A 14,643-nucleotide genomic window follows, 5' to 3' on the forward strand; every position below is an offset into this window, starting at 1 on the left:
TTTTACTTCATCTAATTTTGTTACAAAATGTCAATTGAACAGTTTAGTTAATGTCAAGAATAGATAATGATATGATCTTCTCATTTACTCCCTCTCTCCTCCAGGTCACACCCACTGGCCTGACAGTCATAACACCTTGTTCACCTTGGAGGCGACCGGCTACGCCCTGCTGGCTCTGGTGAAGTTGGGACGCATGCAGGAAGCGGCAGTGCCCTTCAACTGGCTGAACAGCCAGAGAAGAAGAGGCGGGGGCTTCGGCTCCACCCAGGTACCTGATCTAATAGTTTCCTATTGTCTTTTTTCTAGTCTAGTCACATGCTTCATATCTGATAAGTGGGTACTGCCTGATGTCGCCTACACGGTAAAGATGATCCAGATGAGGCTCTAACACAGCTTCCCCCTGTAGATGACAGTCCTGACCTTGCAGCTGCATCTAAAGTGAATAAAGATTATAATTTTGCATTCCATATAGTACCACATCACCCAGCTCGGGCGCTGGAAAGCTGCCCTCACCTACAGAGCCTTCACTTTACTTATACCTGAAAGTAAATATCTTTTAAAAATCCAAAATTGATAGCTTGAAATGCTGGGGAACACTTCCTCACTGTGACAGTCCCAGCTTTATACACACTAGATATTTAACAGTTTGACTACAGTGTTTTGCCGTGGTACAGTAGTGTCTGAGTAACACTGAGACAAATTCTCCTCAAAGCATAAATAAAAATGACAATAAGATACAGAAAATGGTTCTTTATGTCTCTTGTTAAACTAATAGCAGCAACAGACAATGAAGTGGTTCAGCCCTTGTTTGTCTTCCCCCTCTGTCCCCTCCCAGTCCACCATGGTGGTGCTCCAGGCGCTGTCTGAGTACCTGATCAATAAACCCCCTCCTGATGACCTCAGTCTGGATGTTGACATCAGGATGACAGGACGCAAGGAAATCCGCGCCCATTTCAACCCCAACACCGCCTACGCTGCTCGCTCCTCCAGGGTGAGACGTTAAGAAGAACGTGAAGTCAGTCGTGAAGCTGTGTGATCACAAGCAGTACAAGTGTATGGGAGGTTCAGATGTTTCTCACTGACAGTTGTTTTTTCTCTGGTGCTTCTGTTGTGTAGTTGCCTGCTAACGCTGATCTGGAGGTGCAGGCTCGAGGAAACGGACAGGGAATACTGGAGGTACGATGGCATGAAGTGAGGTCATCATTCACAGTGGACCTCACAGACTTACACATGCATGGTTGACAGGTTTGAAATATAGCATTTTTTTTGACTAATGTATTTGTTATTTCAACTTAAATCCAAGGTCGTGACCTATTACAACCAAGTGCATGAGGTGGATGAGAAAACGCCCTGCAAGCACTTTGAGCTCAACGTCACCATCGGAGAATCCAGCGGTAACTCAAGTGTTTTCTGTCTTCTTGGTCAGCTGAAGTCACTTTTAGGTGGATAAAAAGCATTTTTAGCAAAGATGAAAATCTCCTGGATTGTCCCATTTCCTCCTCCAACGGAGCAGGAAACTGTGTCAAACATTTTGTTGATATTTATAATGTAAATCATCATCATGAAACATCACTTAAAGCATAACATGTAAAGTAAGTTAAGTAAACTATATTTATAAAGCACATTGACAACATTGAGATATTTTTAGAGAAACAAACAAAACCTGAAAATATTATCTTCAATGGATTCAAGTTATTGCATTATTACTAATAACCTAAAATAAAAATACAATGCTGTAACATACGTGAATAATAATAACGATAACAACTATTTTCATATAGCACTTTTCAAAACAAATATTACAGGTAGAAGTAAGAGTTTCACAAACAAGAACAAGTATAAGAAACCGGGAAACAATGACATCTGAAAACACAAATAACACACAGAGCAGTTACAAGTTAGTCAACTGAGAAAACAAACCTGTGCACATTATATAATTCCTTGTTTCTGTTCCATAACAGAGAAACCTCCAGCTGATGTAGAAAAGTCCTACCAGATCACCATCAAAGTGAGGTGAGCTATTGTCATTGTTTTATATGCGTGTTTAACCTTTTGGACTTTTAAACATTTAAACTGACCAAAGGCAACAAAAGACTCAAATACTCTCAGGTAGAATAGTGTAAATTATATTTTAGCTCATATCTTGATGTTGACGAAATGGTGATGAATCCTGTCAGTGACTGGTCTCAGCAGTGCCTCCATACATTCGATGTCTACATGCTGCTATATCAGTGTTCCCCTCCGTTCTCTGATCTGTTAGTGCTGAATAGGAGACTGGTTGTCTGTTGACGTCCTGTCAGGTTTAGGACCTTTTGTCAGTGCTTTTCTCTTCCTCTTCCACAGAGCTTTAGGACCCAGAGACGTCAGGATGGTGGTCCTGGACATCAGTCTGCCCACTGGCTTCACCCCAGAGAACTCAGACCTGGAGCTGGTAATCAACCGCCATATGAAAATTCACAGGGATAAGGATTATTCTTATTATTGTACATCTCCCTATATTTGGGCTTGGGGCGTGACTGCTTTTTGTGACATCACAAAGTTCCAGAAGTCCTGACGGCTTGTTTTAAGGCTCAGTTTCTGAATACAGGCTGTGTGCATTTCTCCGTGCACTGAGGCTTTGATACTTTCACAGTATTAATATAGAACCTAGACCTGCTTTATAATCAAAGACATATGGACATCTACCTTTATACTAAATAGGACCTTTAAATATCTTGATGCAGAACGCAAGATATGAGGCAACATCCCAATCAATCTCCCTCTGATAGGAGTTTATGAAAAGTTTACTGAATTGTGATATTGAGACTAGTCACATGTTAAGACAAGGGTTGCTAACTTATTCTGTGTGTGTGCGTGTGTGTGTGTGTGTGTCCAGTTGTCCAACTCAGTGGACCGTTATATCAACAACTTCCAGATTGTTGATAACCTGAGTGATAGAGGCTCTCTGATCATCCACATGTTCAAGGTAACTACACTGTAGACCACAGCTCAACTTATTTGTTCACTTGCACAAGTTTGGAGTTACCTGGGGCGTGTACCACGTGGGCGCAGGCGCCCTGAGCAGGTGGGTCCCCGGTTAGATTCTCAGCTGGTCTTTGCTGCATGTCATTCTCCTTCTCTTTGGCCCATTTCCTGTCACTCTTCATTGTCCTATTGAATAATAAAGGTATAAAAACTAGTTTCTTTTTTTTTTTTTTTTTTTTTTTGCACATACCTTAAACTTCAGTGTTGTCTCTGGCTGCAGTGTCTCTGCTCGTCTTCTCTGTTGCACGGCATAAACCTCTCCTCTCATCTCCTCAGGTGTCACACAAAGAGCCAGAGATCCTGATCTTCAGGCTTCAGCAGAACTTTAAAGTCGGCCTCCTCCAGCCATCCTCCGTTACTGCCTACGAGTATTACAACCCAGGTAGGAGAACGTGCCCTGTATCTTGTTTTCGTGTTGTAAAGAAAATTTAGATATAAAAAATTAAAAATAATATTGTGACTTTAAATATTGTGGTGTCACATGTTCTGTCAGATCACCGCTGCACTCGGACCTACACTCCAAGCGAGGACAAAGCGGAGCTCAGTCGGATCTGCAGAGACAGTGTCTGCCGCTGCACACAAGGTGAGGTTCTGCTGCCTGACAGCACATTAGTGGATGTGTGTGTGTCTGTTATTCTCAGTTTCATTTAACTTTTTATTTTCTTACAAACTCCAGGCGACTGCTGCATCTCCATACCCGACAGTGAAAATTTCCCCAACAAAGAGAGAGAGACGTTTGCCTGCAAGAGCTTACACCATGGTATGATACACCCTCACTCACACCCTCACTCACACTCTCACACACACACACACACACAGCAGAGCTAAGCCGGTCAGAGTGTCAAGTCTTCACTGGATGATTTCCAGTAAGAGGCTAAAACTCCACCTACATCCTGTTACAGGATAAACTGTGAAGGTTAAGACGCAGTTTTGCATAAAATTAGCTCTTCAGAGCATCAGTGGTTTTTGTGTAACACTTCTACCGTTCACTGCTTGTGGTTTAAAAAATATCTTGTCTTGACTGATCACAGTATATATAAGAGGACAACATGAGGTTAATTATTTGCAATTCTTGGTACAATATACAGAGAAAAAAAAGGTCAATTGTAGTCTTCAATATTTTACAAAAAAATGATTATTTAGCTCAAGGCTGTAACTAGCACATAAATATAAACTGAAATGTGCAGACTGTTATTAACTATTCATCTGTTTCATAAATCATTAATGAGAAGAAGGAGAAGAAGATTCTTGAAGCATCTATTATTAGGCTGTGCAAACACTGGCGGGCCCATCCTCAATACAGTAGTATTAGTAATGTGATACTTCCTGTATATATGTGACAGTAAAATTTAGGCCAGGGGCACATGAAAACATTAGGATTCATCCTCTGTGGACCGTGAACATCTGTAAACATCTGTAAACATCTGTAAAGCCTCATCAGGAGCAGGGCAAACATTACACCTTTACCATTGTCATGCTTCAGTTTTGCAGGTGAAGGTGCTGAGTGTCAGCCAGAGTTACTACGACAAGTATGAGGTGGAGATCACACGAGTTATCAAGCTGGGTGAGTCAGTGCTGTACATGTCTCACTCACACTGTTGCCAGTTACTAGCATGCTCCACTGACTTGTTAACGTCCCAACCCTCTCAGAGATAGCCATGCAAAAATGACATGCTTCTATTTTTGTTTTGAGTAGCTGCTGTCTTGCTTTCACTTCCACCTTTCTTTGAACCTAAATATTCTTGATGCTGAATCAGCTCTTCAGTTCATAGCAAGCAATGGCACTGTGTTTTACATACTGTCCTATTCTTGGAAACTCAAATGATCTGTATAAATTTGCATGAACCTGAAGTTTTCTGATAATTGAGTCTATTTTTGCTCTATATTTTACTTCTGGTCAGGAAGATAAAGTCTTGTAACAACAATGATTTTGATCATCTTGTATTAGCTTGACTCCAACTCACCCTCATATGTTCTTATGGTTTGTTTATTTATGCTACATAATTCAGCCATAAAAGATTTCATCTCTCTTTTTGCTGCCATCCAGGTGTGGAGGCTGGAGTTCAAGTTGGCCAGAGGAGGTTTTTCATGTCTCATGGGGGATGCAGAGAGGGGCTCAATCTGAAGCAGGGCTCCCAGTACCTCATCATCGGCCCCAAAGAGGACCAGTGGAACATTGACAGTGAAACAAACAGGTAACAGAGTTCAGCCATAATTTTTACCTTTATGAAAAGAATAATGTTCAGTTTTGATTTACACTGTCACTAACCACAACCTCAGTCATAAACACCTGTTGGAAAGTTTAACACAAACTGTTGTACTGGACTTCATTGGATTGTTTAGGTGGACAGGAAAAGTGCAGTGTGCACAAACACAGTCCTCTCATCTCTTAAAATGGAAGGCCTAAATATAAACTACACCACTCTCTCTTTGCTCAGCTTCAGCTACATGTTTGGAAAGGGCACCTGGGTGGAGCGCTGGCCTTTGCCTGCAGAGTGCTCCAGCAGTCCCAGCCTGCAGGCTAAATGCAACAGCCTTGACGATGCTGCAAATGAACTGTTTCTCAGAGGCTGCAACCTCTAGAGGTGTCGACCCAAAGATCTAATGCTCATTTTAACCCAGTCTCTATTACAACAGCATTTTTGTTGTGTATTTTCACTGTGGAAAAGAGAAGTGAAAATGTAGCCATTTGTAATAACAGACCCTTAAAGTTTTTCTCTACTGTGGTAATATAAAAAAAAAAAGAGGAAGAACAAAACACCACTGGCAGAAACAAACAAACTACAGTAAACTGGAGGTTATTATAGCTTTTATAGAACAGCTTATAAAGCAGTCAAAGTGTCTAACATGAGCTAAAATGAAATGTACTGTTGAGAAAATGGTGCGATAAACACAGACACCATTGTCATCATTCCTATGGTACATAGCTCCTACTCATTTTTACAAATGTTTGAAAGTACAAATAGCTATTCATAATGTCATCACGTACTTTAACGTTCCATTGTTGAGGTTTATCCATCTATTGTCTATAAGTCTGGACTACTAAATTAAATAAGCTTCTAAAATTTCATTTACAATCAAAGGCATTATGTAATAAATGATTCACAGATTGTTTAGAGTTAACCTGTATTGACTGAAGATAAGAAACTGAACTCTTGTACTCTGTTTAAGTTTGTGTTAAAAGAAAATGTTTGTATTTAATCAGTATTTACCTGCTTAAATAAACTACATAATATAAATACCGGGCTGGAGGTTCCCTTTGGGTTCAGCATGTTTTGTTGATTGTGCTGTACAGAACATCCACAGTTTCTTCACCTCTGGGTCTGAGAGGGAAATAAAATAACAGATAAGGTGAGGATGTTGTAGATCTAGAAACGTAAAAACAGCAACAGTCGCAACTGAGACAAAAATGTAATTTCAATCATACAGAGCGGGAATTGTCCCCGTGTGAACAGCTGCTCACCTCGAGGAAGCACTGCCACTGTTAAATTTGACCACAGTGTACTCAACAGCCTCCTCCTCCTCCTCCCTTTGTCTTCCGGTCCGATCTGCTCTGATATTGGAGTAGAGAGGATCTACTTGGTTTGGGGAGAACTTGACACTGGCATAGTAAAGGTCATCCTGCTGTTCTTGCTGGTCCTGAGTGGGCAGACACGGCAGCGACAGGTAGAGTTATTACTTAAAGCCAAAACAAAACAGAAGTTGTCTGGGATATCAGCTGTTTGCATCACTGGCATCTAACTGAAGATGTTAATAGATTACCCAATGTTCCCAAAGGGATCAAAAGTTACAGGAACATTGTTTCTGGAAAATCACACAGATTTTGAGAAAAAGATATTTGGAACTGGATCCTGTCCCAGAAGCTAAACAACCCAGCTGCCACAATTCAAACTGGTTCTTTTTTCTTTACGAAGCAGTGACATAACCAATCAACTTAAAGAACCTGGACAGGTTGACCCTTGACTAATACCAGTCTGACAGGCAGCCGGGACAGAAAGGGTCAAGACCACAGCTCAAAAGCTAAAAGACAAGAGGGTGTAAAGGATTTGGATGCATTAGAAAGTCAACTGGGTCCCAGAGAAGTGAAGATAGTAACCCTGTGGTCGGACCTTTCTCTCACACTGAACCTATTGTTCCTCACCTGTTCCCTGTTGTCTGGTCTCTCTCCAGGCTCAGATGGACGTTGAGAGGGCCACTTTTTTCTGGTTAGGAGAATTCATTGAAAAAAAGAAAACATTTCTTCAATTATTTAATGAAAGGTAAATTCAAGTTTCAAGAAACCTGGGTCTAATTTTTATGTGTTTGGCCAATATCCTAATACTGTACTCGTCACGTTGACTGCTGACAGCTGTCAATCTGGTGTCAAGTGTACGTACAATCGTACAAATTTAAACAAACCTACAGGTTACAAATATTTGGAAGAGAAATGAAGGCACATTTTTTGTTTGTAAAGATCCATCAAAGGTTACAGACTTGTGTGTGCATATAGTTTGTTGTGAAATGAGGGGTTTCTTTTGGTTTTACCTCCAAAAATGGTTTTGGAAATCTGGCTAAATCAATGGATTGTTTTACATCTCATGTTTCTGGCCTCATTGTTACAATGACTCCAGTGTTTACACATTACTTTGGTGACAACATTCATTCAAAACCTAAAGAACTGGTGGCCAAAAAAATCCAGGTTGCAAAAACACCAAACAGTGATTAAATTAAAACAAAGTGCTTACCTCATCAATATAAAGACAGTGAGGAGAATGACAGCCAGGACAACGGCAACAACAGCAGTGGTTGTTTGAATGGCTGTTGATTTCCATGCTCCTACATAGTGGTGATAAAATGACTGTAAAATACTGGTGGTTCTTACAGGACAAATAAAAATGTCCCAGCTCTTGTATAAATTGTGATGGTCTAGCAATAAATCCCTCTACTTCTGCAGCAAATTCTCACAAATGTCGAACCTGATCTCAAACCAGATTATTACAAATTATTATCATTGTTTTAATCCAGTTAAAAAGAGACATAAAGACAGTCAGAATCAGTCTGAGACCCAAATAGAGGAAACATTGGCACTGGCAGCATCACAAACCCCCACACCCTCAATTTTTCATGCAAATCTCGGATAAATATTGTATAAATATGGTTTGTTGTGCGGTTCATTCACTAACAGGACGTGAGGAAGTTTGTGCTCCTGTATTTTGAGGTGAATTAAATTTTAGCAATATTTAACAGGTATTTGTGTCTGTGCTCATCATACGTGGCATGTTAGCTTAGCCTGTGAATTTGCTAATTAGTCAGCAAATTTACCCATTTTTGGAATAGCTGGAAGTTCGGTAGCGGACTCAGGCACTGCCAAGATGGCGACAGCAGAGTAGCCATCTGCTCTGGCTAGGCTATGTCCATCTTTATTTTCAGTCTACGGTTAAACCTCAGCTCTGTTCTGTTCTAATATCACTCTAATTCGACTAATCATTAGGGGTCCAAGCCCGAAGGAGCTGGAAACCACGCATGCAAAGCAGAATGGTTTAAACCCTATTGTTTCTGTTAAGATTTTTCTTTTTTTTATTCTTCCGTACCTCAAAGTGGTACCGCAGCCTAAACCGTAGAGGTTATTTAGAAACCCTCCAGAGAGCTGGTATAGAATGGTCCTCACACTTCAGACACCCAAAGGTCCACCGGTCCACCAGCAGGTGGTGCTATAATCAAGGCCTATAACTCCCACAGTGTACATCGCACCTTCACAAATCATACATGGTCATGTTCCCTGAATGTACCTGAATCTCCTGATGCACAAAATCAAAACATATACAAAACCTATTTCTTCAAACTCCTCCTTGGAATTGAGGATTTGCACACAGGATCTATGGACGCCGACAGTCAAAGGTTATCAAAGGACTTGCATTTTTTTTAAAGATTGGCCAAATTCCATAGGAACAACTTCCTGTAGCTAGCAGTCAGACCAGGAAGTGTTGGATATCTTTGGAAAAATGACTCCAGTTGACGCAAGACTCACAGTAATAATTTGTCATATCACTCTCAGGCTGTGTATAAAATGATATGTCAGTGAGCCTGCAGGGGCCGCTACAAGTATGGAAAGTTTTTATCTCATACTGCATTGATTGGTACGAAATGTTATGTAATGTGATTACCATCATTCCTCAATCCACACATGAAATTGGGTCATGATTGATTAAAGTGGGCGTGGCTTATCACAAAAAAATCTAAGATGCCACCATCCAGACTTCAAAAATTCATAATAATTCACCCGCAGGTCCGACAGAACTGTTGTGTCTTGTGGTTATCCACTGAATTGTGACGAACATTTGACGCGCTGCTACCTATGCTCACTTCTGAAGTCCGTCACTCTACTTTTTTCATGGTATGGAAAATAACTTAACATCTCCAGCTCCAAAAGTCTTAATTCAAATGCCAATAGAATTATACACAAAATTCTCTAGATAGTAGATATAAAGTGTTTCATATTACATTTGGATAGGTCAAACGGTTAGCCCACGATGATATTGACTATCTTCCTGTAATTTGTACTGCCAACACTTTCATGTGCTTTTTTCAAAATTTTATCCCCTCCAGCTGAATATTTCTGATTTTATTTGTATTGCAAATTGTGCAGGTTACATTTTCGGAGGAGGTATTTGGTGCATCTTGGCCACTAGGTGGTGCTTTGTGGGAGAGTTTGACCACTCAGAAATTAGATAGGTAGTGTTGTGCAGCCTGATGGGAGAAAGGGACAAAGGGTCTCCTGAGCTCCTCAGTCCTTTGGTGCAGACAGATGAGACGTTCGCTGCAGCTGTAGGAGCTTCCCTGACAGGGCTGTGCACAGACATTTAAGCAAAGAAAAAGCCCATTCCACTCATAATTGTGAAATAAAGCTAATTACATATGTATTCATTTCAATACAATACACGTGCAGATGTTCAAGAGTCAACAGATTTCAACAAAGTTATCAATTTACACAGACACAAAGCTCTTTTGGATTAATTATTCTGCATTCATCACAATAACAGGCAACAACAGAGAAACGATACCACACTGTGCTTGAGCTGAGCTGTTGTTTCACAAACAAGACAGGTTTAATGGAGAGGTCAACTTCCCCCTGCTTCACATCAGCTGGTGTGCTATGTCCTGGTGCAGTACATGAATAAGTGAATGGAAGCTCACCTGCCACAACAGTCAGATTTAAGGTGGAGTTATGACGTCCTCTTGTGTTCTGGGCTTCACAGTAATAATTCCCACTGTGTTCAGGTCTGAGCTCAGTGATGGTGAAGATCTGTCCTGAAGCTTTTGGTGAGTCTTCATTCTCCTTGTACCAGGTGTAATTAGCTGCTGGGTTAGCATCACTGCTACAGGTCAGAGTCACTGAACTGCCCTCCACTATCTCACCAGAGGGACTCACTGACACAGAGGGAGGCTTTGGAGGATCTGGAGGACAGTATGTACAGAGACACTATTTATTAATATATATATCTATAAATAAAATCTGTTATTATTATTATTATTTCTCCATGTCTCCATTTTAATCAGGGTAAACTAAATGGATTCTTACACATTAAAGGTCACATGAACAATTTTGTCCTGTGTTTGCTAAAAGCAAAATCAATCCACAAATCTCCACTTGTAAATCCACTGTTTGCCTAACAGACCTGTTTTCTACTTACACTGGACATCTATAAATACATCCTTAGAGTCTAAATGTCCGTGTTGATTCTCAGACTTGCAGCGGTAGATCCCTCTGTCCTCAGAGCTGATGGAGCTGAAATGATAAACTCCTTCTGGTCCTTGAGGCAGTGTTTGGTTCTCCTTGTACCAGGTGTAATTAGCTGCTGGGTTAGCATCACTGCTACAGGTCAGAGTCACTGAACTGCCCTCCACTATCTCACCAGAGGGACTCACTGACACAGAGGGAAGCTTTGGAGGATCTGGAAGAGATAATTTAATATGAGTTAACTATAAAATCAGCCACACATGGAAATAGTGAGTAAAACTTCTCCATGAACAACAACTGAAGCATCTCAATGAACTCTGACAGCAAACTGTGAATGTGAAACACACAGAGCTTAAGAAAACATTTGTTTGCAGAAAGACTGTTTTTAACAGACTGAAACCATTTTCAATAAGCTGAAGCCTTTGACTCACATTCCACATGAATAAAGATGGATTCAGACGTCCTCCTCCCCAGCTGGTTCTCAGCTGCACAGTGATAATGTCCAGAGTCAGAGGACTGGATGGAGCTGAAGACAAGCTGTGCTTCTTTGTTGAGCAACGGTTGGTTCTCCTTGTACCAGGTGTAACTAGCTGCTGGGTTAGTGTCACAGGTCAGAGTCACTGAAATGCCCTCCATGATTTCATTTGGAGGATTCACTGACACTGACGGCACCTTCAGAGCATCTGGAGGAGAAAACATCGATATGTTAAAAAGATGGAGAAGCACAGTGAGTAGTGGAGGCTGACTCTCTCCTGGGCAGCCCATATTGTTATGATGGATTCAATAGTTTTGTTGGTTACATCATGGAGTAAACTCACACACTGAGGGAGAGCCGTAACTCTCATCTCCTTTTAAAGCACAAGAGATCATGTCTCCAGGATAAAACCAGTCTTTATAAGAACTTTCCTCCTCAGTGATTTTCTCTCCATTCTTGAACCAGACGTAGGAAAGACGACCAGCTGGACTGCAGCTGCTGAGACACTTCAGCTCTGCTGCATTATAAGACTGCTGGGCTGTTATTATTCTGGTGAGCTGCACCTCCAGAGCTGGATACAGGAGGAAGAACCCACAATGTTATTGGTTCATATTTAAAAAACAAACAAAAAAAAACATTTGATGGAATCAGATTATTAGTATAACTCTCTGATAATGCACCTTCACATGGTGTTTATACATTGTAAACTATGGTTCAGCTACAAGTCATTTATAAGAACTTTCAGGCTGTAAAAGTGGTTGAACATTCAGTTGAAATAATCTTCCTGATTAACTACAGAGCTAGCTAAAGAAAAAGCAAAGTAACACCAGTCACAGCATCTTCTTCAAAGCCTGGTAACCACAATAACTATTGGTAGCAGTGGTTTATCACTAATCTACAAAGCATGATGATTTTTTGATTATGAATAAAGCCACTAGTTACAGACAACCTTTAATGTTGCCTTATTAGAGAGTGACACAAAAAAAGTTTTACATTGTGTTGCTGAGTTTGTCAGTTTGTGTTGATCTGTACCTGTGACAGTCAGAGTTGTACCAGGTAAACTACTCTCCCATTCAAAGTTTTGTGTTTTGAATTTGAAGTGATACTGGGCTGAATCTCTCTCTCTCAGGTCAGAGATTCTCAGAGTGGAGCGTCCTCTCTCTTCATCAAGAACCTGAACACGACCTGAATACTGGGAGTCTTCACTAAGGTCCTCAGGCTGTGAGGGATTCTGCCAACAACGACTACGTTCAGGACTGAACCAGAATTTTGATTCAACATTTTCTTCATAACTGTTGTAAGAACAAGAAATGTCCACTGATGAGCCTTTGAGGGCACAGATTCTTCTGTCAGTGTAAGTTACTCTGTTGCAGGATTGACCAGAGACGCCTGAAAGACAAAACAATTTTAAACACAACTGTTAAAACTACATGTTAAAAGACAGAGTTGTGTTGTTGTGGTCCTATAACATTCAACACAAAATAATGGTGTTAATATAAAAAGAAGAAACTAAGTCCTTCATATTATAAATACATGCAGTCATGGTACAGTGGGATAGATTAAATGTGCCACCAGATGGTGTTATGTAAGTGGAAGACTGAAGTAAACTCACACACTGAAGGAGAATGGAAATCCTCATGTCCTTTAAGAGCACAGGAATAGCTGTCTTCAGGATAAAAGTAGCCTGAAAAAGAAGGTGTTTCTCCCCCTGTTATCTGTCCACTCTGATACCAGATGATGGAAGGACGTTCAGGTAGATGACAGCTACTGTGACATTTCACTTGTGCCCGAACTGGATCCTGGTAGGACATTGAGTTGGTCACCTTGATCTGTAAACCTGGTTTTGCAGAGAAGGAAATATAATTTTGATTCATACATTTGTGTAAATACTCAAACACTTTCATAGTATCTACACATGGATGTTAATTTTTGTCCCTTGTCCCAACAATATGTGGAGAAGAGAATCTAATCTCAATGATACGTTTACTAATGTCCCAAAGCTTCAGAGCTGGTCTCCATCCAGGGAAACAAGCTGGCTTTGGCGCCATCATGTGACCTAAATGTGAACTTTTGGTGGTGTGATAACAACTGGTCACTGAGCAGGAAGAGGATGAGAGTCCACCTTCCCTAGATGACTGTGTTAAGTGAAAGCCAACAGGAGCATCACACAGCTGTCTGAACACCAACCAACAGCAGTCTGGAGAAAGATCAGGGACTCACATCCTACAGTAATGGTCATGAGAACAGAGAAGAGAGGTAACATCTTCCTACAATATAGAACCACTTGTTATCATGTGACCAAAAGTTCACAGTGAAGCTGAGAGTCATTAGTAAATAGACCTCAGACTTTAGATTATCTTCATCTTTCATTGACAGAGCTGTTTCCTTGATCTTGAATATTTGTAACAAAAGAAATATCATAAATAAAAACTTTACCTGTGACAGACAAAGTGACTCCAGGTGAACCAGTATATTTCCCTCCTGGTTGGTTTGTTGTGAACCTGAACTTGTACTCAGCTGAGTCGCTCTCTCTCAGGTCTGTGATTGTCAGAGTGCAGGCGTTCTGACCACAGTGATACTGAACACGACCTGAATACTCAGAGTCTGTTCTCAGATCCACAGGTTCATAATAAATAAATTTAGTAAACCAGAATGTTTCTTTAACTGCAGTATTTATCCTGTCTGGGTATGTGTAGGTGCAGCTTATTTCCACTGTTGATCCTTTTAAGGCACAGATCTGAGTAGAAGTGTAAGTCACTCCCCAGCCAGTCTGACCCTCTATCACTGTAACACAGAGCACAGCAGAAACCACAATCAGACTTTAATATCATGGAGCTGCATCAGTTTGTAAACCTGCAAGAGAACTGAACTAATTCCAATTTTCCACAACTACATTTGGCTCTCACGTCATCGCACTGTGAGCCTATGAGACAAAGATGATTGCAGTGCTAACATGTACAATCATAGTCTGATTTACTGCAGTTGGTGACGTAGATGTTCTCACTGAACACCTGAACAGTGTAAACACTTTCTCGATCTTGGGTACATTTACTCAATACTTAAGAGTATTTGAATCTGATGTAAGTCTATACTTCACTAGATTTCAGAGGGAAATATTGTACTTTTCTGCGCTAAATTTATCTCACAGCTCTAGTTGCTTTTCTGATATTTTCCTTTACAAACGAAACATGTGATCAGTTTGTAAATGACTGTTATGGTCACAGGCTGCCGTTTCTCTTTTTTGATGCTTTGCCAAGCTTCTAGAGCGGAGGTCTTGTTTAATATGAGCCAGGTTGAGGGTAGTGTCAGGATGTGAGGGTTATATTTCCTCTGTATACACTGGCTGAGGCCTCTAAATGTATAGAATATTTGTAGTTTGAGTATGACGTGTTGTGAAGCTTTCAGGTGTCAATAATGCAGGGTGATA

The 14,643-nt window shown here is 40.7% G+C and overlaps 2 protein-coding genes and 1 long non-coding RNA gene across 5 annotated transcripts in view; 1 reads left to right on the top strand and 2 right to left on the bottom strand.

Annotated features, from left to right (window-relative positions):
* Nucleotides 1-6,267, top strand: part of LOC139636752 (venom factor-like) — a 27,960-nt gene extending 21,693 nt beyond the window's left edge. For all 3 annotated transcript variants that reach the window (XM_071505045.1, XM_071505046.1, XM_071505048.1), the window contains 13 exons: nucleotides 105-268; nucleotides 836-991; nucleotides 1,117-1,176; nucleotides 1,304-1,394; nucleotides 1,962-2,013; nucleotides 2,344-2,431; nucleotides 2,876-2,965; nucleotides 3,301-3,406; nucleotides 3,518-3,607; nucleotides 3,701-3,784; nucleotides 4,508-4,588; nucleotides 5,072-5,219; nucleotides 5,463-6,267. In XM_071505045.1, the coding sequence (XP_071361146.1) occupies nucleotides 105-268; nucleotides 836-991; nucleotides 1,117-1,176; nucleotides 1,304-1,394; nucleotides 1,962-2,013; nucleotides 2,344-2,431; nucleotides 2,876-2,965; nucleotides 3,301-3,406; nucleotides 3,518-3,607; nucleotides 3,701-3,784; nucleotides 4,508-4,588; nucleotides 5,072-5,219; nucleotides 5,463-5,607 (1,355 nt within the window). In that variant the 3' untranslated portion in view covers nucleotides 5,608-6,267. The remainder of the gene's footprint in view (nucleotides 1-104; nucleotides 269-835; nucleotides 992-1,116; nucleotides 1,177-1,303; nucleotides 1,395-1,961; nucleotides 2,014-2,343; nucleotides 2,432-2,875; nucleotides 2,966-3,300; nucleotides 3,407-3,517; nucleotides 3,608-3,700; nucleotides 3,785-4,507; nucleotides 4,589-5,071; nucleotides 5,220-5,462) is intronic.
* On the bottom strand, nucleotides 5,723-11,723 carry LOC139636759 (limbic system-associated membrane protein-like). The gene is made up of 8 exons (XM_071505058.1): nucleotides 11,560-11,723; nucleotides 11,173-11,424; nucleotides 10,695-10,955; nucleotides 10,198-10,458; nucleotides 7,749-7,839; nucleotides 7,166-7,226; nucleotides 6,488-6,663; nucleotides 5,723-6,347 (listed from the first exon to the last, which is right to left on the bottom strand). Exons 1-8 carry the CDS (start codon nucleotides 11,609-11,611, stop codon nucleotides 6,290-6,292), a joined length of 1,212 nt encoding a protein of 403 aa, XP_071361159.1. The 5' UTR covers nucleotides 11,612-11,723; the 3' UTR covers nucleotides 5,723-6,289.
* Nucleotides 11,724-11,750: 27 nt separating this feature from the next.
* LOC139636761 (uncharacterized) lies at nucleotides 11,751-13,044 on the bottom strand. The gene is made up of 3 exons (XR_011694455.1): nucleotides 12,829-13,044; nucleotides 12,249-12,605; nucleotides 11,751-11,787 (listed from the first exon to the last, which is right to left on the bottom strand). It is a non-coding gene; the product is annotated as an uncharacterized lncRNA (long non-coding RNA).
* Between the last annotated feature and the right edge of the window lie 1,599 nt (nucleotides 13,045-14,643).

This window comes from Trachinotus anak, unplaced genomic scaffold (genome assembly GCF_046630095.1).
Source record: "Trachinotus anak isolate AG129_WGS33_773 ecotype Australia unplaced genomic scaffold, CSIRO_AGI_Tana_v1 ptg000019l, whole genome shotgun sequence".
In the NCBI taxonomy this organism is placed as follows: Eukaryota; Metazoa; Chordata; class Actinopteri; order Carangiformes; family Carangidae; genus Trachinotus; species Trachinotus anak.

Excerpts from the sequence above, each read along its gene's own strand:
- LOC139636759 (XM_071505058.1), bottom strand. The coding sequence starts at position 11,611 with ATGATCTCTTGTGCTTTAAAAGGAGATGAGAGTTACGGCTCTCCCTCA. Across the intron at positions 10,459-10,694 it reads TGTATTTATAGATGTCCAGT|ATCCTCCAAAGCCTCCCTCT; the intron begins GTAAGTAGAAAA and ends ACTGTCCTCCAG. Across the intron at positions 7,227-7,748 it reads ACTGTCTTTATATTGATGAG|AAAAAAGTGGCCCTCTCAAC; the intron begins GTAAGCACTTTG and ends TCTCCTAACCAG.